Source organism: Melanerpes formicivorus, unplaced genomic scaffold (genome assembly GCF_026170545.1).
Source record: "Melanerpes formicivorus ecotype bairdi unplaced genomic scaffold, bMelFor1.0.p_v2 SCAF_39, whole genome shotgun sequence".
In the NCBI taxonomy this organism is placed as follows: Eukaryota; Metazoa; Chordata; class Aves; order Piciformes; family Picidae; genus Melanerpes; species Melanerpes formicivorus.
In genome coordinates this window covers 5,576,092-5,599,801 of record NW_027142391.1, presented here as the reverse complement: position 1 = coordinate 5,599,801, position 23,710 = coordinate 5,576,092, and the positions used below count along the sequence as shown (strand labels likewise).

The 23,710-nt window shown below is 49.9% G+C and overlaps 1 protein-coding gene across 2 annotated transcripts in view; it reads right to left on the bottom strand.

Annotated features, from left to right (window-relative positions):
• DISP3 (dispatched RND transporter family member 3) overlaps window positions 1-23,710 on the bottom strand; it is a 44,790-nt gene that overhangs the window by 17,625 nt on the left and 3,455 nt on the right. For both annotated transcript variants that reach the window (XR_010989736.1, XM_068158431.1), the window contains exons 2-10: window positions 7,619-8,555; window positions 6,177-6,396; window positions 4,526-4,662; window positions 3,970-4,104; window positions 3,587-3,747; window positions 3,077-3,216; window positions 2,193-2,338; window positions 672-833; window positions 133-294 (exon numbers count right to left, since the gene is read on the bottom strand). Coding sequence is in view for 1 of the 2 variants with exons in the window: in XM_068158431.1 (XP_068014532.1) it covers window positions 133-294; window positions 672-833; window positions 2,193-2,338; window positions 3,077-3,216; window positions 3,587-3,747; window positions 3,970-4,104; window positions 4,526-4,662; window positions 6,177-6,396; window positions 7,619-8,546 (2,191 nt within the window). In the remaining variant the exon portion in view is untranslated. The remainder of the gene's footprint in view (window positions 1-132; window positions 295-671; window positions 834-2,192; window positions 2,339-3,076; window positions 3,217-3,586; window positions 3,748-3,969; window positions 4,105-4,525; window positions 4,663-6,176; window positions 6,397-7,618; window positions 8,556-23,710) is intronic.

Here is a 23,710-nt window from a genome sequence, read left to right as displayed (position 1 = left end):
CTCCCTTCAGGGGTGTTCATCCAATGTCCAGTGTGGTGTCTGAGCAGTGCTGGCCCTACCTCATGTTTCAGCTCCTCCAGCCCAGGGCTTAGGCCAGTCTGAACCCACTGTGCTCTGGGGAGCAGCACTCACCTGAGCAGGTAATGCAGGAGATGCCTTCGGCACTCAAGTTGTATTTCAGGTCAAGCAGCACCTGGATGTTAGTGTCCGGCCGGAACAGGACTGGGGCACGGCTAGCGGGGTGGAGGCGGCTAGCAAAGAATATGGACAGGAGCAAAACAAGGAGAAAGAGCCCTGCAAGGAGAAGCCCAGGTAAGTGTGTGGGACCCTGCAGGCATCCTGCACTTAGGACACAGACAGCAGGGGAGTGGCAAAGAGATGATACTTTCAACAGGAAAAAGGGACAGCCCCTAAACAGGCTGGCAGCCCCAGGGAAGGCCCATCAGGACTTGCCATCTCAGCTCTGAGTGACAGGAGAGGGACGGAAAAGGCTCAGAGCTCCTCATGCACTTCCCTTAGGGACTGACTGTTCTGGGGACACCCTATCACCGAGTTCACAGTCATCTACTTGTCTCAGTCTCTTGTCACTAGTAATCAAGGCTGGGGGACTGACTGAGATGCTGTCAAACCCTCTAAAGTCCATGCAGATGGAACACTCCCCTCTTCCTTACCCACAATCACCCATCTCCTCTTCACTGCAGACCACAGCACCCAGCGTTCCAGCAGCTCCTGCAGGTGAGCTATCATGTGACCCCGGCTGCTCTTCTCTGCAGGAAGCTGCAGGTTTTCTGGCATCACAGATACCAAGGGGACATCCCCCATTTCCAGGGAGACTAGAAAGACAGAAATGAAAGGCTGCTTCAGTACTCAGTGCCATGAATGTCTCTCATTGCCTTCTGCTCTCCTTTACAAAATCTTCTGCAAGGTGCTGTGCAACTCTTTCTAAAGAGACAGAGTGAGACCCAGGCAGAGGCAGTGATTTCCCAGCACATCACAGGAAACATCTTTGTGAAGTCACTTCCATGTGATAACTACACTTCTAAATAGCTCAGTTCAAAGCCTGTGCCTCAGGCTTTTCCTTCTCTGCCAGATCCCACTAACACTATCCATAAGGTCACAGGGACACTCCATGCTTTTTAAGCCAACCTGTCACCCTAAGTATTGTTTACAGCTAATTATACACAGCAGACCTCCAGCCTGGCTCCTCTCTGGTATCTCCACTCCAGCTCAAGGATGCCTAGGGATCTGCTCTCTTTTCTATAGGTGAGAAAGGGGCACTTTCTGTCATGAGGTCAAAGTGTGCCTGCCATGCTGACTCAACTGGAAGAGGCTGCTTTGCTTCTTCACAAGCTACCTGACACCCTGGGGCCCCTGGAGAAAAGCATCCTGCTGTTCACTCTGCCCAGGAGAAGGGAAGGAGTTATTTCCATCCATTACCATTGCACTATGGAGCTCACCTGCCTGCCTCTCAAAGGCAGCTCAGAGCCTGCTATGCAGCAAGAGGGTCTGCACACTGCTGTGGGATCAATAGGCTCTCAGCCATCGATCCATTGCATCCAGTTCCCATTTGCTGCTGGGCCTGAAAGCTTTCCACTGCCCAGGACAATTCCACTGGTGGTGGGGGGTTTGAAAAGGAGGAGATTCCAGCAAGTTTTAAAAACCAGGTATTACAGAGTATGTCCCTGTAAGCACCCTTATCTCTGATCAGGCCTAGAAGGATTATCTCCTGGTCTCAGAAAAGTCACTGCCCTCTTCTTGCCATGACAAAGCAGATGCTCAGAGGAGGTGATGCTGGAGAACAACAATTCTCTTGTGTGCCTCCGAAATGCATTGCTCTGAATAGCAGAGAAGAGGGAAAAGCTTTACTCAAAGGTGAACTGTCCTGCTGCTATGGATGGGCTGTTTCATGGCTACATTCATGTCACTATCAGTGGCTCCAGCAAGAAAGTACAATCCTCATTAGATTAAGAAGGACTATTAAAGTAGTTAGAAAGCAAATATCAATACCCACTGAAGAGCTCAAAGCAGCTTACAACCATTAGCGAGCTCAGACTCCTACAACCTCCTGTGGCAGCACCATGGCCAGCTTAAGAGTGAAAAAAGGGAAACAGGCATGGACCAGTGGCAGGAAGAGCTGCAAGATGACCAGGGAACTGTGGTCCCCCTGATGGCACTACACAGCAGGCACATACCAGGCTCATCCTCCACACTGAGCAATGGGATGTCATCATCCAGATATGGAAGAGTCTCTCTGCCTGTTCTGGAGGTGGTCTCTGAGGCAATGAAGAGATCTTCAGCCAGGTGCAAGGCACTCTTTTTGGTGCACTTCTGGCTACAGCTGGGTGGCAGCAGGAAGGAAACAAAGGCATGAGTCTTAAGCCACACATGCAGCAAAGTTATCAGTGGGCTCCTTCAGTGACAAGAAGAGCAACAACAGCCTGCTCCAATTAGTTGGAAAGGCAACAGGCTCTGCCATGAACCATTTCCATTGCTAAGTGCTGAAGAGGTCAGGGGCTGAGCTGCTCTGGCAGCAGGCTGGGCTAGAGACAGTGCAGGGCTGAGCCATGAACAGAGGGCACTGAGTGACGGCACTTTCAGCAGTTCATCTCCCTGCTAATGAATTCAATCAGGCTAAAGAGCAGGGGAAGGGGAAGTCTGCTGACTTTCAAATACAAATCTCCATGCCTTCCTCCTGCTCACAGGCAGGAGCAATGCTGATCTGTTTGCCTCACTGCGCTTGTGCCTCCACAGCCTAAGGATTCAGCTGTGCAGAAAATGCTCTGAGGACACAAATTCCTCCAGTACTCCATGGGATTCAGGGAAGAGGCATGACTGGCACTGCAGAGTCTGGCTTCTGGGAGGCTCCTGTGCATATGCTGGGACCCTTCCATTTTGCTCCCATCTGGAATGGCAGAAGGTAAATTTCCCTTCTGTTAGAGACTAACAAGGAGTGGCGAAGCCAAGGTGCCTGAGGGTTATGAACATAACTGAGAGCACAGGGCAGGGATTTGCACACTGCCATGGCAGTGAGCTCCACAACAACTTCCCACCCACACAAGGAGGCTCCAGGGCTCACCTGGTTTGGCAGGAGCTCTCTACTGGGGACACATAAAGGGTCCATATTCCAAGAGCAGCTGGCATGGTGAAGAGCACAGCTACCCAGCAGCAGGACACAATGAGTGACATGAAGAGTCCAAAGTCATGCACAGCTGGGATCTACATGAAGAGAGAGAACATGGAGCTGGGATTACCTGGGGCAGGAGACTGAGGGACATCAGTGTGGACAGAGTTATCTGGAAGAACTTGGGAATAGCACATGATGACCTCAGCCATGGTAGTCAGCAAGCCCAGCAAATAAAGAAATGAGCTGGAGCCTGACAACCACTGGATCCTGTTTCATCCTTGGCACATATTGTCTTGGAGGCTGATACAGGGAGAGTGTCCACTGCCTCAGAGCATGCAAGGGACAGCCCTCTTAGGGCAAGCAAGTCCAGGACACCCCTGTGCTGGAGGAGTGGCCAGAAACATGGTGCTGGCAGCCCTCTGGCAGAGAGAGAAAGCCCCAAATGCCAAAGCTGTAGCATACCTGGGAGAAGATGTTGGCAGCATAGGCTGCAGCTGTGGTGAGGGAGGTGAAGAAGGTGGCCTTCCCGGCTGTCTGGATGGTGTGGATCATGCGCAGCCGCAGGTCCTTCAGGTGGGTGGCTTGGCGGTAGGTGTTGATGAAAACAAAGACATCGTCGACCCCTGGGAAGAGAGGGAGGAGACTTGGACACTTTGCTCACAGCAGGGACACGTGCTAAAATCTAATTTCACCTCAACATTTGCCCTGCAAATAATTTCAGTTCACAGTAATGGAGGGACAGGGCTTGACAATTCAGTCTGCACTTGCCACCATCACCTTTCCCTCTCCTGCAGGCTGGAGCTACGGAAGGCAGCACAGGTAGCTTTGAGGAAGGACGTGCTTACCGATCCCCACGATGACAAAGGCAGCCACACCGTTGAGTATTCCCAGGTACTGGATCCCAAACACGACGTGGTACAGGAACAGAGCCACCAGGCAGCTTAGCCCAATACTGGCAATGCCAAAGAATGACAGGAACACTGGAGGAGGAAAGGAACATGGAGCAGATAATCCTGTTGGCCATCTTCTGGGAGAACAGAAACCTCACACCTGCCCTGTTGGGATACTGAATCTCTGGAGTGTGTTGGTGACAGAGAATAGTTCAGGGCTGTAAGAGCACAGCTTGCAGACTCCTTCCCATGAGGCCCATCCACGAAATGACATCAGCTTTGCCAGCACTGGTAAGATGGGAATTTGCATCTTATTCTTGTTCTCTGTGAGCCTTCCCCTAACCATGCCCACAAATCTTTGCTCTGCAGAATCAGACTTGCATGACCCTCTGCATGCTGCTGTAGCACAAAGCCAGGCTGGTATCAGAGCACCAGAGCCTCTCCTGGGTCTTACACAGACACAGCACGTTTGGATGTGGGTGAGAGCAGGGCAGCTGTTACTACAGCCTACCTGAGCAGGAAGTAAGGATGTAGACCAAGACAGCTATGCAGCTACTGCTGATGAAAGCCAGCAACATGTCGTTGTTGAAAGTCCTCCTCACTTCATAGTCAAACAAATCTGTCCCTCCATAGAGCACCTGGACTTTGCTGCAGTGGGAAGATATGAAGGAAGGAAAAGGAGTAGGCAGTTGAGTGTAAAGACAGTAGAACCAGGGGATTTGAAGGACAGTGTGTCCCCCAAAGCCAAAGGAGGTCACTGCTGCCATAACCTTTGCAGTTCTCTGAGGAAAGAGCTCAGTGGTGAGAGCAGGTTGAACAAGGTTGCTGCTGGAGGTGAACTTCACACAGAAAGGAGAAAAAGTGAAGAGCACATCTAATATATTTTTAAATACCTCCCATGCATGGTGGGTCTTTGGCACTAACAGACAGCTCCTGAAACCCTCAAACCAATCCAATCTGGAATCCTAATCATTGTTTATTATTGAGTACAAAGGTAATAAGCAGCGGATGTGGGCAGAGTGAGAGCTTATCAGAAACCAGATGATTTACCAGCTTCTGCTTCTGAAAGCAGGCTCTGAGAGAGAGTAATTCCAGATAATTTAACCAGGAGTACAATAACTGCACCACAGGAGGCTATCAGAAACCTGAGCTTCAGAATCAAGCCTTGGCGCCAATTCCCCCTCAGCTCTCTTTAACTGCAGTGTGCTCTGCCAGCCCAGTGCTGAGCATGCTCTGTGGCTGTCTGCTTGCAGGGCTGGCAGAAGCAGGCTGCATTTCAGTCTGCTTTTGAATATCGATGTCCCTTTGTTCTGGGAGCTGTTGGGGTTCAGAGCAGTGGAGCAGGTACTCTGACACTGGGACCCACTTCCTTCCCTCAGCTGGCTGGAGACTGGGCTACTCTTTTAGTTCTACTTGACTGTCTCCCTCTCACACCATTGAGATTCTATTCAAACAAAGTCATACAGACCTGGTGGTGAAAAAAGGCAGCATTTCCTGAAACTTCTCCTGCCCTGAAACTCCCCTCCTCATGTCTCTATACAAAGGGCAAACACTTCTGGAAGGAATTACCCTGGCATGAGCAAAAGCAGACTTTGATCCGCAGCTTGATGTCTTGAGTACAGCCCATTTCACTCCCTGCATCTGACCATCTGGGACCAAATTCAGACCAGGAAGGCAGAGAAGCATCTCTGTTGGGAGTCAGTGGAATTGGACTTGTGAGATAGAAGTGAATAGAGAGGGGCTGAGTGGAAAGGCAGGCACCAGATACAATCTTTGGCTTTCTGTCTTTGTCTCTATTGATGTCTCTGGCACATTGCTGCAGTAGGAAGTGACATTAAAGGGAAACATATGAGTGGCTTTCTGGCATATGCTCCCCACCCTCATTCAGAGCACTGTGCCTGAGCCCATCTTCAAAGGCCATGCTTTTTCTCTTTTGTCTGTGGCCACTGTTTGAGGCTGACCCTCAGTCCAAGCTGGCATGCCAAGCCTTCTGAGCCTTCCAGGTGACAATGGATGCTGCAGGACTATCAGACCAGAGCTGGAACCCTGAGGCTTTTATACCCTGAAGGACCTATTCCATCCACTCCTTAAGTGGACCAGAAGCCTTTCCTGCTCTCACCCACTGCCAGCAAGGCACCTGCCCTGTCTGCACAGAGCCTCACCTTGTGGACTGCTTGGCCAGCATGGCCACGTAGGTGATGACAAAGTTCTGGAACTTGTGGCGCTGCTCTTCCCAGCGATCCTCCACCGAGTAGTAGTTGGGCAGTGGTGCTCCAAAGAGGATTTCACTCCGCAGCAGAGAGCTCTTCTTGTTCTCAGCAGACAGGCCCTCATCCACATACCAGTAGAATTCAGGATGGGTCATGGCCAGCTCCAGGGACCCTGTGGGAGAAAGGAGCACCACTTTTGTTAGATCCTGCTTAGCTGACTTGGCAAGGCACAGGGTCTAGTCTGACAAAAGGAAACCAGGAGTGATCCTGTCTTTCATCAGAGTGACACTGACTGCTGCTGCCTTGCAGAGAGCAAGGGAAAAGCTGGATTGCAAGGACTCACATTCCACTTCTGCTTTGTGAGTCTGCTTGTGATGTTGCCTACAGGCAGTTCCCCATGAGGGATGTGATCTGAACCACAGCTGCCTCGAGCAGCAGTGCACACAATATCCCCATCAACATTGCTGGATGCACTTAGTGCTCCTTCAGCAGGCCAATATTTGCTCCATCACACTGGTAAGCACAAGAGCCAAACAAAACCCATAGCAGGTGAGAAGTCCTGGCTCTGCTCTGACCTGGTATTTCTGCCACCTGATGGTGTGAGGGATGCAGAGTAAGTGCTCAGTAAGAGGCACTACCTGCCTACCCCTGAAATGAAAGTTCCCTTGAGTTCACACAAGACACAGAAACTATTCTCTTTCCTATTTTAGCAGCAGAACTACCTTTGGCTACCCACACTGGAGCAAATGGAGTTAATTCTCTGCCTGCTCCCTGTATGGCTCCTGGACAGCTATCGTCTGCAGCCTGTGCTTGGGAGACAGATGGAGGCTTCATCCCACAGCCACATCACACCCACAGACTCCTCATGATTCACCCCTTTCTCACCATTCAGAGCCTCTGCTGTACTAGACAGGCACAGTACAGGGTACAGAGCTGGGAGGAGGTGGCAGGGCCTTCCTCCTCCTCTCCTTATAGACTCTTTACAGCTGGTGACTCACAAGCTGCCTTTCAAGCTCCAGAGCAGCCCACAGACCTCTTTCATCTGCTCTGTGGTGAAGGGAAGCTCATCTCTGTTGTCTGTTTAAGATCTAACATGCCTGTAGTTAACCACAGTCATTTGCTGGGGACAAGGGCCAGTAGAAATCATCTGTACTTTGCAGTAGTGCCCTGCATTTGTCCCCCTTGCTCATCTCTGGGGTCTGGGACTGGGGCTGCAGGGGCTTTGGTGGAAGAGTTGAAAAGGGGCCCTAGCACATAACAGACAGTTCCTCAAGGCACAACATGGCAGCATCTTCCTCTCTGCACAAGACTGCACACCAGCAAGAGACTGCCTGAACTTGCAGGAGATGCAGGCCTTAAAACATGCCAGCTCCCACCCGGGGCCCTCAGCTCACCTTGGATGTCAGCAAGGTCTTGTCCCATGCCATCATAGTAGATCTTCCCTCCTCTCTCAGTGGGAAAGAAGTAAGTCATGAGGGAGCTGGGAGGGGAGCAGTAGGAGTAGGAGCCCAGGGGCAGGTCCTTCAAGACCTCGTGGGGCTTCCAGCAGAACTCCCGGAAGCGAGGGTGGTCCATGATCTTGCGCTCGACCTCGTGGATGGTAACCAGGCGCTCGGTGGTGAAGATGTTGTTCTCAGAGTCCCCCCGAGCCAGAAAGATGAGCTCGATGCGCCAGTGGGCATGGGTCTGTGTGTTGGCACTGATGTAAGTGCTGGAGTAGTCCCAGCGGGGGGCACCCCTCCCACTCCGGGCAGTCCTGTTTCCTGGGTTCAGGTGGGCCTGGGGCTTGGGGGAGCTCATCCTGCTCTCTGGGGTGCTGCGCTTCACCCGGGCACTGACCCCAAGATGGGAAGCATTGAGATGGAGCTGCTGGAGCTGCTCAAAGATGAGCCTCTGCAGGGTTTCAGAGGTGAAGTCAGCCAGATCTCGGCGGTTCCTCCCCCATGACCCAAACTGGGACTTGAGGGCCAAGGCAAGAGCATCGAAGCGCTGAGAGGACTCATGGTTGCGGATCTCGAAAGCGTTGTAGGAGATGTCGATGTCCAGGGCTGGGTAGTGGAGGAACATGACAATAGCAAGCACGGCAGGGATGGCACAGCCCAGGAAGAGGATGAAGCTGGCACAGTAAGGGTTGGTAAATACCCAGCCAACAACATTCCAGAAGCCAGACACTGGCAGCGTGACATGCAGGGACCTGACTCTGCAGGGGCTTTTCCCACACAACAGAGCACCCTCTCGCCTCTTCCGGGGGGTGAAGGCTACATCTTCATCCTCCTCATCTAACCAGGCATCCTGTAACAATGGGTCATCCTCTGTGTCCATGTCCAGTGCCTGCACAAAGGGGCAAAGGAAAGCAGTCAGCAAGGCCCAGCACATGGTGTCACCAGGCACAGCCAGGAATCCACAGCAGCTGCCAAAGGGTTCCTGCAGCAGAGCTGGAGAGGACAGCACACTCCAGCCCTCTCAGCCCTGCATCCTCAGCAGCAAAGCAAGACCCCACAGACCTGCTGCAGCCACTGAACGTGCAGGTTCAAGATGGGTATCCTACACCCTGTGGCAGAGAAACCAGAGAGGGGAGAAGTTCAAACTACAGTCCCAGAGCTCAGTGCTCTGACAGAAGAGGGCTCTGCAGGGCTCCAGGAACACCACGCATGGAGACGGCAGGAGATTCACAGTATGCTGCTCAGAGTGCAGTAGCAGGAAGATTTAATTAGCTAACCTGGTTCTCGTGCACAGGAACAGTTCATGCTACCAGATGAAAAATGCAAGGGACCCTGCCTTCCTCTCCTCACAACTGACAATAAATTTTTCCCCCAGCTATATGCAGTCTCATTAATCTTTCCCACCAAGTGTGCCTGTGTGCACACAGACCCAGAAGCAGAAGTACCTGTACACACACACCAATGTTCAGGGAGAAATCCATGAGAGACTGCTCCAGACCCTCAAGTTCCCTGATCCAGTTTCCTGTTCAACACCAGAGCGGGCAGAGAAGTGGCTAGACAGCCCTATTTTCCTTCTGCCCTTGTAGGAGAAGGTTTTCCTAGTTCCTATGGAACAATGAGGAAGCAAAGGCAGTTACTGTCCTCACGGAATGAGAATGAGGAAACTCTCCCTGTTCAGCTCACACAGGGCTAGGCAGTAAAGGAGATCCTGGGAGCTGCCAGCACCCACAGGTTCTCAGACTTTCTCCTGGATGCTGTGTGGTAGCCTTCCAAGATAGGAAGATACAAGTGATGGTCCCTGAGAGCAAAGCTCAGACCATGGGAGTATCACAGTATCACAAAGGTTGGAAGAGACCCCGAGGATCATCGAGTCCAACCTGTCACCACAGACCTCATGACCAGACCATGGCACCAAGTGCCACATCCAATCCCCTCTTGAACACCTCGAGGGACGGTGACTCCACCTCCTCCCTGGGCAGCACATCCCAATGACCAATGACTCTCTTGGTGAAGAACTTCCTCCTCACCTCCAGCCTAAACCTCCCCTGGCGCAGCTTGAGACTGTGTCCCCTTGTTCTGGTGCTGGTTGCCTGGGAGAAGAGACCAACCTCTTCCTGGCTACAACCACCTTTCAGGTAGTTGTAGAGGGCAATGAGGTCACCCCTGAGCTGCTTCTTCTCCAGGCTAAACAACCCCAGCTCCCTCAGCCTCTCCTCATAGGGCTTGTGTTCAAGGCCTCTCCCCAGCCTTGTTGCCCTTCTCTGGACATGTTCAAGTGTCTCGATGTCCTTCTTAAAGTGTCACTGCTTTTAACAGCAGCAAAGCCCAGCAGCCCCAGATCACTGAGTGGATGAACAGCTTCAGATTCTTACTTGTCCCTGACAGTTGCAAGCCATTTACACTCTGGCCAGAAGCAATTTATGAGCTCTGCTCCTAACCAGTGTTTCTATCCTAACAGGGCAGGAAGATGAATTGCGAGCACCCCTTAACTCTAAGGTCCTCAGAAAGCCTACTTGCTGCCTGAACAGGGACCAAGAGGAAGAGCAATGGGGCAGAAATGTTCCCTGGCAGAAGTTTGTGCCAAGGAGCAAGTGGCACAACAATGTCCCTGGCTCTGGTCAGCCTGGGTGATGCCTGTGGCTCTGCTTGCAGGGACTTCAAGGGAGCTACAGCAGCTCCCATGGGATTCACTCTGGGTTCAACACCATCTGTGCTGTCAGGCTGGGCAGAGTGCTCTCAGCATTCCACAGCCTGTGGGCAACAGGGAAACTCCAAGCTCCATCCTCCCTGCTCCTGCACCCAAGGAAAGCAGGGATGTGGATCAGTGGCTTTAATCTGCAACTGATCTGGTCCCGAAACATCCCACCCTTCCTGTCAGTGTGAGAATGGGGACCTTCCCACCCCTCACTGGGGTTAGGCTCCTGCAGTTGGCTCACCCAGCTCAGCCAGGCTTCAGAGAGCTGAGCAGAAGGGCATGTGAAAGCCTCTGCTGAATCCACCCCCTGCTCTGCAATCTCACAGTGCCAAACCAGATGGAGACCACTGATGGCAGATGGCCACAGTCCCTCTTCTGCCAGACCTCCAATCCTCAGGGACAGGGTGAGGAGAGGGAGGCTCACAAAACTCTGCTGTGTTTCCCTGTAGTGAATGGTGCTTATGGCCAGGATTGTGCCCCAAATATTTCTAGAACATACTTCTCTCTGTGTGTGTCAATCCTCCTTTGTTCCTCCTCCCCTCAGGGACAGGGTGAGGAGAGGGAGGCTCACAAAACTCTGCTGTTTCCCCCTTCACTTGTAGGGCTGTTAGCAAGAAGAAAGCAAAGCAGGGGTCTTTTCAAGTCTTGAAAGGTTAGGAGAAATCTATCTGGGTTTGGACTCCATTGATATTTCTTTAATATTCAGGATGCAGAATCCTAAACAGCCAGGGAGCTTCTGAAAGTTTCCCTGAACAGCCAAGCATCACTAGCCAAGCCTTTAGCACTGGGGCAAAGCCAAGAGCATACAAACAACACTGCAGGTCTGCAGGTGCTCTTCTGCCTCAGCTTCATGGCCATGCATACCCATGTGATCTTCTGTTGCTGCTTAGAGAGCTTTACTTTGTCATGCCAGGGAGGAGGCTTTCCCTGGTCCTTCAATCTGCATACAAATCCTTCCCCAGCTGTTCCTTACTGCAGTCCTGCCTTCCCTCCCACACTCTGCATGCCCAAACTCTCCCCACAGAGCATCCAGAATTCCAAGGCAGTAGCATTCTATGTGTTCACACCAGTTCTCCCAAAACCCAGTGCAGTGCCAGCCCCAGCTCCCCCTACACTACTCACATCTGCAGACAGGCATCCCCAGTGCACACCAGCCCTTGGCCAGTCTCACTCCAATCCATCACTGGGCTGACAAGCACCATCACCTTTCTGCCTCCAAGCCTTTCAGCTCACATTAGCCCTGTGCAGTTGGTGTGTACACACAGTCACCTCCACTCCATCCAGCTGCCCTGTCTCCCATTGGCCTGGGCTCTCCTTCAACAGGATGGAGCTACTGCAAGACCTGCTGAAGCATAGCTATTTTCTCTTTAGAAAGAGAGGTAAAGAGCCATAATAATTTCCCATTTATTGAGCTGCTGAGAAGAAGGAGGGAGAAGATTCTAATCCTGAAACAGAAGAGCCTGCACGTGATAAGAAAGGGAAACGAGACTGAGATAGCAATAAGCCAGCAATGGAAGAATCATATCTGCTTTTTAAACCAAGAGCTAAATCCTCAACTCAAGGAAGGGATCAGACCTCAGGCATCTCCCTCTGGCTCTTCCATCCACTCCCATAGTGACTGCAAAATCCAGCTTGTAGCAGATGGGCACCCACAGTGTATTCACGCCAAGGCATTCTGCTCTCTAGCCTAGCACTGGTACAAATTCTGCTGCTGGTACAGACCCCAGCACAGCAAATCCTGGAAAAGCCCCAAGATTATCTGTACTCATGTGAGAAGTGAGTCAGGGAAGGATCAAGATTTGGTCCAGGCAGAAGCAAGGGCAGGGAGGGAGGCTGTGCTGTCCCCAGCAGTGACAGCCTCCCTCTGCATGTGGGGTAAGCACGTGCCTGCATCCTGCCCTAGTTCCACCGTGGCTCTGAACTCCCTTCAAAAGAGAGTTTACCACATGATTTGGCTGCAAAGCCAGACACAGCTCACTTAGCATTGCCCCTGGGACTCGTCTGGCTTTACTGCCTTCGTCAGATCCTGCCTGGGTCAGGATGAAAGCTTATCCAACCCCAAACCACAGCAAACGGAGTCGGCATGGGAGATAAACCCTGAAATCAGCCAGAAGGGAGTGAAATGCATTTTTTCTGCTTGAATTCTACTTGGGCACTGGCCTGTTTTCCCTCCACCACTGCCAGTACTACCCAGGGACTCCCAGCCCTGAAGCATGGCCCAGTTACTTTTTCAATTCCAGGATAGGCACAGTGGACCTAATCCTGCAGCCCTCAAAGCTCTGCCTCACTTCTGCTCCAGAATGGAAGGAACAGAGGATAAGAGATGCCCTAGGAGCCCCACATACATTTCTTTAGAGAAGAGGCCCTGATCCAGCCCCTTGGGATAGGCATTCAGAGTTCTTAGGCTTCCCTCTGCCCCTTCCAAAGCAAACAGGCTTCCCTGCTGGTTCAAAAGCAGTCAGGACTCCACAGAGTGGCAGAACCTCCTGTAAAGAAGGTTCCTGGCTCAGATTTAGGGTGCTGCTGCAAGCATAGCTTTCACCAGGTCAGGGACAGGTAAAGAAAACTGGGCAAAGTAAAGAATTTTGCTCTTGCCTGCAGCCAGTGGGATCCAGCTCAGATCCCAACAGCCTTGCAGGGATTGTCACTCACTTGCACCCCAGCCAGGAAAAACATCCATGCCGTTCCCAGGTGACAAAAGTTCTTTTTCAGTGAAATCTAGGATAGAGGAAAGTCATTGACAAGTTGGGGAGAGGCAGTGACAGATGAGGAAGCTAATTACACTCGACCTGACTAATTAATGCTGACTTTCAGATTAAAAAATCATCACTAGTGTTCCATTTCAATTACCCAGTTGTTCCTCCTTATAGAAAAGAGAAAGCCTTGTACATCAGCAAGCTAGAAGGAGAAAAGGAAAGAAAGCACAAGGCTAGAAGGGGAGGGAAAGACAATTTCTGTAAAATGGGAGATTCCTATCAACAAAATAATTAAACTTCACATTTTTTTCTCCCATGGGCAAAGCTTTCAGAGCAGAGCTGGCAGTGTTGTGGCCCTGTCTGCGTTCCTGAAAATTCCTGGAGTGTCTACCAAAGGCAGCTTTAGGCCCCTTTGCTAGCTACACAAAATTCTAAGAAGGAGAGAAATGGCTTTTGTGCTTGCAAAATGATCCAGCTCCTGCAAAAAGCCACCTCTGTAATGATGCACAGTTGATAGCAGGGATGGACACGGTGCCTCCCAGGCCCTGTTATGCTGCAGAATGCTCTACTCAGCTCTGGCTGCATAAAACAACTGGAGGGCATCATTAATGGATACCCACTGCAAAGCAGGGCTCCACAGTGGCACTGAGACTCAGGACCAGAGTTTGGCTCTGCACTTGAATCACTGAGGCTAGTCTAGAAGGAACAAGCAGGAAGGGCTTTCTCAGCTGTCCCTTTCTCAACAGAGCTGTAACCCTGTGCATGGAGAAGGTTGAGCGTTGCCCTTTGCTGGTGCAGACCAGCTCTCATCAGTGGGAAACAAGAAACAGTAAGAAGAAACAAAACAGAATTTCTGGGCCCCTAATTGGAGGTCTGACTTGCAGAGGTGTTACCCTCCTGGAAAAGCATGCACAGGACACCTCAGACTGGGCACCTGTGCCTGAATCTCCTGAAATACTTCTGAAAGCATGGCCTTAATTCAGCTACAGAGCAGAACCTGTGCCTGAGGATACAACCCAGAACCTGTTTCAGTGGAATGCAAACACAGAGATGCAGAGGCTGCTTAAAGGCACTGGTTCAAACTGCTGGTTGGGCTGGCTCCACCATTGCAAATCAATAATGGCTACTTTTCCAATTGCACAGCACCATGCAGCAACAAGGCTTTCAACTGTTGGGCTTTCTTGGGATTTTTTTTCTGGGCCCTTTGCATTTTCCTTCCCCCTTGCTTAAAATGCTTTGGTGAGATGTACAAAAACCTTGGCAGACCCCAGACACTCTTCAGATCAGGATAACATCAAAATGCTCCACCAGCACAGTGCTGATGGAACTGCAGTGCAATACTGTACATATATTGGGTGGGGAAAAAGTTCAACAAAAAGATCAAAAACCGTGTATGTGTGTATATGTACATATAAAGCTCTGTCATCTGCAGCCCCCCTTGCCTGCAAGAGGCAAGACAACAGCTAGGGCTGTTTACAGGATGAAGGGTTCTCTGATGTCCCAAGCTTTATGAATCAAGTAAATGCATGCTCTCCTCTTCCACTGCTGACTCTCATCCCTTTCTTTCTCCTTATAGGCACTTCTACGCTCTGCCCAAGATAAGAGCAGCTGGAAATGGAAGGAATCAGCCAGACTCAATGATCTGAAAGGTCTTTTCTAATCTAAATCATCCTATGATCTATTGACCTGCTTTCAGAATGCACATAGAGTGGTTGGAGCACTCAGCCTATGACATGGGGGTTCTCCTGCCTGCACCTGCCTGCTGTTCCACATGTCTGACAAGCACTGATTAGATCACCTCATAATTATATGCCAAAAACAGTGTGGAAAGATTAGCTGCAAAGTCAAGCACTCACCAGTCAGGAAATGCCAAATTCAGGGCTGGCACAGCATTCTTAATTTGCCCCTCTTCTGTAAATGCTTTGCAGAGCACTTTTCCTTCCAAGCCCAGTGTCCAAAGGCAGGGACTTTGGCCTCCACCGGTGCCTGCGACGATGATGCTCCCCAACCCAGCAGCTATTTGCTACCTTGTTCTCTCCTCATTGTTCAGCCCCGGCTCTCATGCCTCATTTCCTGCACGCTGCTCAAGCCTGGCTCAGAGGCAGCATTATTAATTTCCTCATGAGCTTTTCAACACTGCCTGTCACGACAGAGTCTGAGGGCTGAACAAACAGGACTGAACTGAATCTTCTCCAGTATCTCGGAGAAGGAGGAGGTGGTGTAGTCCCCATCTGACAGATGTGTGAGCTCAGAAGGGAAAAACAGACACCTATTCTGGGTGCCTAGTTTGGCACACAACACACCTCATTTCTTAGAGTGCAGGGAGCAGCACAGATGGGGCTGTGTGCAACAAACTGCAAGCGCTGCTTTGTTCTGCGAACTGGAACATCAAACGTAACCATCCTTGTGCAACCTGACCTCTCTGCTGCCAAGAGACATCCGGCCTCCATACCCAGAGACAATTTCACACCATCTATGCTAACTAGTGACGTGCAAGCCAGTACCTGGGTTGCCTCAGAAGGGCTTAACAGTGCCAGAGAGTAAAAGGACCAGCAGTTCCCCCAACTCTCTTTGCCTCCAACGTGGCCATGTGGACAAGGAAAGGGACTACAAGCTCAGTATGTGGGGAAAAAGGAGAGAAGACTGGTTTAAAAGATGCTTGCTTTGCTGTGGGAGAAGCCCCTACATGCACACAGAACAGACAAGAAGAAAGTGGAGAGAAGATCCAGGTAACCTTGCAGCTCTGCCCCACAAGGATGCACAGCAAAGGCAAGAAGTTGAGCAAAAACCAGTTCTGCTGTGCCTTGCTAGGAGTAAGGTGCTGCAAATAGGAACTAGTTCAGCCACCAGAGTTTCCTATTTTAACACCACCATTTTCCTGAATGTTTCCTTAACTAAGAGGAAGAGTGATCCCACAGCCTTGGATCAAGGCAGACCTTTGTATGGAAATCGAGGCAGCACCACCATGGCACCAGTGGATACCAGCCATGAGGTCTGTCCCATGGTGTTACTTCCTAACTGCCCCAGGAAGAAATCTGTATTCTGACATATTTAAAAGAATTCCACAAGAACACAATAAATGTTGCCAAAATACTTGCTTCAGAGCACTTTTGATTTGTTGACATCAAACTGTGTATGTTCCAGACTGCTGCAGGGGTAAACCTAGACAGGAACTTCACTGACTTGCATGTCACTGCAAAGAAAATTCATTTCCTGATAAAATAATTTGCTCCTGGTTATCATAGCTAATGACTGTAAGTGTTAGAAGACAACTTCTTGGTTATTATCTCATGAAACATGCCTTACAGCCTTCTGCCATATTTGCCACTTGAGTTCCTTGCCTGTGTTAACGATAAGGCCCTGCTGTCACTCAGGCATGTGGCACTTAGAGGCTTCTGCACAGGGATGCCAAGCAAGCTGAGACTCTGATATGCTTCAGAAATGACTTAGCTAACCACTACAAAAATGACTTAGATTTTGTCTGAGCCCCAACCTCTTGCTGTTGCTAAGTAAAGGGCTGGCTCCTGGCTCAGCTGTGTGCCTTTGGGTTCTTTAACACAGACTTCAAAAGCACCCTGGATCCCACCTCCCAGGGCCCCAAGATAATAAGCTTGTTAAAAGTGTGTGGATTTCCACACTCTGGCGTTAAAGGTGTGTGGATTTCCACACTCTGGCATCTCCCCCTGAGCACCTGTGTTCCTGGCAAAGCCTTTACAGATCATTAAACACAGATGGCTGCCACAAACCAGGGCCTTTTACTATTATCCCAATCACTGTCACTCACTCCAGGAAGGAATCTCAGACCACAGAGGGGATTCACCCGTTTCCAAGCTCCTGGAATAAACTGCCCTCCCTGAAGATTGTGTACTGTTCTTTTATAGATAAACTCAAGCTTCCCACACCACTGTCACCCTGAAAAGGAAAGCCAAGTCCTGCTGGCAGTGCCCAGCAGTCATTTAAAATTCCATCCCATACTCAGGCTTCTCAGTTAACATCACCATGGGCACGGATACCACTCTATGCTCAGCTGCATGACTCCTGCTCTGACCTAACTCCCCACACCTGCTCCTTGCAGCAGGAGGAAGTAGGAAGACAAGGGCTGGCTGTGCATCCTCCTCCATCTGCAGCTGCCCAGCAATGGCCTGCTTGTGTGCACCCTGTGCTTCTGGGACTAATCAAAACACCCTCTCCTAAAGGCCCCTCTCCAGAGTCTCCCCATAAGCTGCCAGTTCATTACTGAGGAGGAGGAGGGTCATTTCTTCCTCACCACGCATGTGAGTCTCTTCCTCACCCTAAGCAGCGGTTTGTACTGAGGGGACTTTGGTGGTTGTGGCTCTATGGGCAGTAATATGAAAGGTAAGACACAAATGCCAAGCTGTGCTGCAGTCCTACCTGCCAAGGACAGCACAGGCAGCTGTTTCATCTCTTGCCACTCCAACATAAAAAGTACCATTACGGTTAACATTTTTGCAAGCACTTCAGGTGAAGGGGATTCAGCCAGCTCTGCCTCTGGCCTTCCAAGAAAAGGAGCTCCAGGTAGAAAGTGTCATCTGCACATCTGTCAGAGTCAGAATGCCTCACTCCAGATGATACCCAGCCTCACTCTGACGGATCTGAAGGTCTTGCCTTTTTGCTGCTGTAATTTACTGACATCAGAAAATGCCAGATTCACAACAGGGAGGCTGTAAGGACTAGAATCTGTGGTGGGGACATTTCAGTCCCACTCAGTCCTTCAGCAGGGCTCTCCACATACCAGCATAAAAGAGGAATGGTTGATGCAGTAGGGCTCTTATAAATGAGCAGAAGACATACCCAAAGCTGTTTGTGCACCATTCCAGCTCCACGCACTGAGCTCATCTGGGATATAGACACAGCCTCTTATTTCTGAGCATGTGAGGATCTGAACTTTGGGGAGAATTCATCCTGACAGACACCACAGCTGAGCAGGAATAACTGCAGCAAGCCATGCTCTGCTCTCCCTCATGGAAAATGTACCACTGGGTTGAGAGGGACTCACAAAGCAGCTTGTGGCTAGCTGGCTCTCACAGCCTCTGAAGTGGGATCTGAGCAGGTATGTCTTCTTACCTCCCACACTTCTCTCTCTGAAACATATGCAGCTAGCTGCTGTCCTCCCATGGAAATCTGGTGCTTCTGGAATTCCATTAATTGGCACTGCTTTTTCATCTTCCCAGGATCAGTGAGAAATCTAGAAGCGGAGATGTAAAACCCAGAGGCTGGAGAGCCTCTAGTGCCACAGCTAACTGCTCCAGAGCAGGACCTGGGTGAACATGAGGCTCTTCAGAACAGAAGGAAAACTTCCTGAGGGAAAGGGGAGGATGTGCAGACAAGATGCCTCAGTGCCTGAACAGCACATTGGCGGATCCCCTGCCAGTACAAGGACTTAAAGCTTTCTGCCAGCTGCACCAACCATGCAGAAACTCACATTAAATGTTACTGCAGCTCAATGAGCACAGTCCTGCAGACAGTTAGCAGAAGAGGGGGCAGGGGCTTGGAATAAGCAAACAGGCTTTAATGACACATTAATCTCAGGGAGAGTCCAGGATGCTTCCTAATACAGACAAGAGACAGGAAGAGCTGGTTCTTGTTAGTGCCTGTGCAAGGGGGGGAAATGGTACTAGTGGAAGCTCCCAGAAGCTGCCAGTGAAGCCATGTCTGTAGGATACAGGTTTAGGCCACTAGGACTGAGCTGAGACTGCAGCAGTGTCCCTTCTCTGTTCCCTCTACTCCTCCCTCCCAACACGGACCTGGAGGAGTGTAACCTACACCTAGCACAGGAGCAGTTCAGAAAGGGGCAGATACCTCCTTGTCCCTATTCCACTTCTACCACCAAAGATTCGGAGATTAACTGAGAGCTGCACAAGCTCAGAGGCTCACGAATGGCAATCACCCAACCCAAGGGATAGCAAGGGCCTGCCATCTGGGAAAGGATCCCAGCATTTCAGACAATTGTTCCCAGTTCCTCACTGCATCCCTCATCTCTCAGCCAGGCTGAGATGCTCTGGGTGCTAACTGCAGCACTGAGACCTACAGTTAAACCACAAACCTGAAGCACACATTTGTGGCTCTGCTATTTATTCTTCCTGGGGCAAACCACGTTATGCTTCTGAACTGCTCTCATATTCTGGAGCCTGAGACCCCATCTCCCACCCTTTCACAACATGCCTTGTCCCAAAGTCTCCTGAGATCCACCTCCACAAGCAAACACAAGCTATCCTTGCATGGACATCTGTGAAATGATTTTCAAAGGGATTCACTCCACTAACCTAGGCTGAGGTGGAACTGTGCCTGGCTCTTTGGAAACCAGACCCACTTGGTTGAGTCAGGGACCAAACTCACTTGCAGGCATCCCCCAAATAATCCAGAGGAACAGAAATGCAAACAGGAACATAACTGAGTAGATTGGGATGTAGGCAGGTGGTGGAGATGCAGGAATGAGTTCAGTTGCCAAGATTCAGATCCAGAAGGAGTAATCTCCCCCACAACACATCAGAAATACAAGAAACAGCAAGAAGTCTGTAAAAGAAATGTCACCACAGCCTTAACTTAATCTGCCTCTGCCTCTTCCAGTGCAGCTTTCCGTTGTGGGAATCTAGCTAAAGTCCAAGGCTTTCCTGTACCATTTACAGAGAAACCTACACTATGAACTCTGCAGCTTCCACCAAAGAATTGATTCCATGTAGCAGATTTAGAGGAATGAAGCTTCTTTTCTTCAGCTTAAGCAGTGCCACAGGGGATGAAACATTTACCTGCTGATATATCTTGTTTCCAGTTGTCATAGGCTGGCGTTTTTCAGCTTCTTACAACACTGCAGCATTTCTGCCATGCTCTGTGCACAAGTATATTGACATCTGTGACACAAGTGAAATGGACCAAAGAACACCACAGACCACAGCTCAGTTGCTCACTTGCTGCCTGGCTCAGAGAGCTCTATGTGAGGTGCTGAGATGCAAGACTCAGGAATGGGAGAAAGAGAAGGAGTGGTCTTGGAAGTAAAATTCAGTTTGGATGTGGAAAACACATGGTCTAAGCACATACATCAGGCTGAGACACTTCTTTCAAAAACATGTCCATGGATTTGACACCCAGCTGAGTCCAAGGCACTGGCAAGTGCTCAGGGAGCCCTGAAGAACCACAGCTTGCAATGCCTGGGCCTGGAGTTTGGGAATTGTGGCTGTTGGCAGGAAGCACCAGAAGAAGCAGCTTTCTGCATCATTCAAGGACTAGCTCAAGCTTTCCAGCAAAACAGATTTAGCTTTCAAAACAAGCTGTTGTCTATATTGCCCAGACTCACAGCCCCCAGTTTAAATGGAGCCTCCTGGTTTATTGAGTTGCTTTCATGCTCTTGAGGGCCTATCCACCTTTCCATTTTAGCTCAGCTATAAAAATTGGCTTGGAGATTAAACTTGGCACATGAGTTGTTAGCCCAAGGGTGTGCTAGGTGGGAGGTGACAGGAGAGAGGTGGCAGAGGAAATACTGAGACAAAGGATGTAGCCAGATTTGCTTTACAAGCAGGAGACTGGGTTGCATTGGGCTTTTCTCAGACATTGCAAATGCCCTGTTGGGCTCTAGTGCAAATCTCAGTTTGCAGCTTCATCTTCTTCAGGAATTCATTTGCCTTGTTAAAAGGAGGAACAAAAAGACAAATTATTTGATTCAGAGAATCAAGTATGCTGCATGTTCAGCAGTAGCCTGAGCAGCAGAAAGGATTAGGTGTTGTTTTGGTTTTTTTCCAGATTGTCTCCACAGACCTTAATACAGCTCTCAAAAGCAATTCACTGTCAGCTTTTGGGTGTGCAGCCGAGCCAAGAAACAAGTCAACATACAGCACATCCCTCCAGGAGCAAAGAGCACTTTGCATTTATGCATCATATCAGCTTCTATCAGAGACTGTATAAACCCTTTGCAAACACCTATCAGATCCAATTCCCTCACTCCTCTAGGGAAGCAGGTCAGATTATATGCAAGTTTACAAATGAATTAAGCAAGATTCCACAGTTGAGCTCCTGCTCTGCTGCAATTCAGCCACTGGTTTTGCTGATTTTAACAGAAGCTAAACAAGGCAAGTTACAACTAATGTGAAGTTTTAGTTGCCATTCTGGGGAGTAAGGACAACTCCAGTTAACAAGCTGGGTCCCCAAAACATGAGACATCCTGAAGATGGACCCAACTCTTCCCAGTCCTCTGCGTTGATCATCAGATGCCCCAGCTCCTCCCATGCTCAATATCATAACATGAAGAGATGTCCATACCCAGTAGAGGCCTGTGATGCTAACACAGGAATTTCCTTCTCTGCTGGTGATCTGTCTGCAAACACAGATCCTTTAAGAACATAGGAAGGCAGGGGAAACTGGGATCCTGCAATACATTTTGTAGATAGGCTGTGAAAGAAACAATGTAGTGAGCCAAATGATGCTGGAGATGAAAGTGCCAATTTAATGCAGGGCATTGGTTTTATTTATTAAATAGGTATCACCACATACAGCTGAAGAAACACTCTCTGACTTTCTAGCTCAAACTCAGCCAGCCAAGTGAGAGAGAGATCTCCCAGAACCTTATTCTGTGTTCAAGTCAAAGAAACTTTGGCTATGCAAAAGCAACACAAGAAGAAAATGTGTGGCAGCATCGGGCAGGATGCCCTGAGGCCCATACAAGCACATATGAAGTCATCTTAACAGGTAGATCCTGAGCTCACATTCCCAGCAACAAATCCCAAGTAACTTCACCACCCCCCATGAAGCAACAGCACTCACACCCTGAAGTCCAGGCAGAAAAATGATTCTCAGCTCTGAATGTCCCCCATAAAGAAGCAGAGTCAAGGCCAGCAGCAGTTTAAGAACCAGACGACTGCCAGTATGTCTTTCACTCCCTGCAAACACATTGGCCTCTCCCTCTTCTCCACTATTTATGTAACATGAACTGTCTTCCATTCAGGAGGAGCTGTTCTCTATTAACAGAGCTTGGCAAAGATCAGGAATTAACTGTGCCAGCTTTCAAGCCTGCTGCCTTAAGGCAGATGGCAGGGAAACTATCCCAGCCTCCTTCCCCAGGCAAGCAGAGATAACTCAAGAAAAAAGGAGAAAAGGGTCAGGTAAAGCCCTGATTTCAGTGCAGGAGGCAGCCTGTGTCTGTGTACCCTGCTCTGCAATGGGCAAGCAAAGACTGCTGCACTGCCAGGATCTGCAGGCTGAGAGCAAGGGCACAGCTCTCCCTGGAAGTTTTACACTTCCCAAGTTACAAGAAAGAGGAGATGCTCTGCTCCTCCAACTCAGTGCTGCTGCTCCAGCCAAAACCACAGCGCTGCTATGGCTAGCGCTGAGATGCACCTTTATGGGAGAGGAAATCTCTCTGGGGCAGCTGGAAGAACAGGATTCCCACAGCTATTGCAGACACACAGCATAAAACAAGAGCTGTGGTTGCAGACCACCCTCTGCTTCCATCAGCAGAAGACAGCTGCTCTGCTCTGCCCAGCACAGTGGGTCTCCAAGGAGCAGTTCCAGTGCCTGGGGTTCAGTTCGCCCCCATGAAAGGATCACACTCAGTCCCTGGCAGGAATAGGAAAAAGTAGACTCCTGAGCTGTGAAGTTCTGAGGGTTCAGGTCTGGTGAAATCCATCTGACATGCAAGTGCTTCATTCTTGCAAAAGGAGGGCAGCACTCCCAGCTCTAAGCAGCCAAAATTAAACCTCGGAAGCTTGTTTTGCCAAATGTTTTTGTGTCTGTATTTTTTCCCACAGTAGTGTGACAATCCACTTACCAATCTTTTCTGGGTTTCAGTCCTACAAAAGCATGACTCACTAGCAGTGCTGAGACCTCAGAAAACTCACAGTGCTGCAGAGGACAGTTAACGACAGTATGATAGGCAAGAGGGTCATAAATAATATTCCTCTGGGTGCTAATTCAGACAGTTGCAGCTCAAGCCTGAAGCACACTGCCATCAATGGGACAATTTACAAACTTGCAGCTAAACCCACACTGAAACATATTCTGGACTGAGGTCACCAGAAAGTCTCTTGCTGAATTCACCTAGAGCTGGATTAAGCACTTAACTCTTACACTGTCTCCTCCGTGGTCCTGAATTATTCATTAAAGGCCAGACACTGCAATCCACAGTCACCCTGTGCTTGATCTGTCCTTTAAACTGAGTTGCATTAGTCTGAGTCACAGGCATCACAGCACCTTACTCTTTAAACAGTCACAGCAGAGATGTTCATGACATAAGCAGCTTCTCTGCAAGAGGACAGGAGGCAGGATCCAGCCCTCAGAAAAGGCCAGAAATCAGAGAAATTTCACCCTGCATTATGATGAATGAACCCCAGTAAATTTGTGTGAGAATCAATCAAAGGGATAGCCTGGTCTGTGGTATCACGGGGGAGACATAAGGGAGTGCTTGAAACTAGTATTTCATTGTTCAACTTCATCACAAAGTTCTGCCCCTCTGGACTGGCACCAAATGAACAGAAAGCATGCAGGACTGTGTGTCACCAAAGAGATAACCAAGTATCCACACTTAGCAGCACCTCCTTCCTATGCCAGCCTTGCAACTTCCAACAACCAAGCCTCCCAGATCACTTTCCTAGCTCTGATCCTGAAATCCCCTGAGGCCACTTGAACAGCAGATAAACTCACATCCCA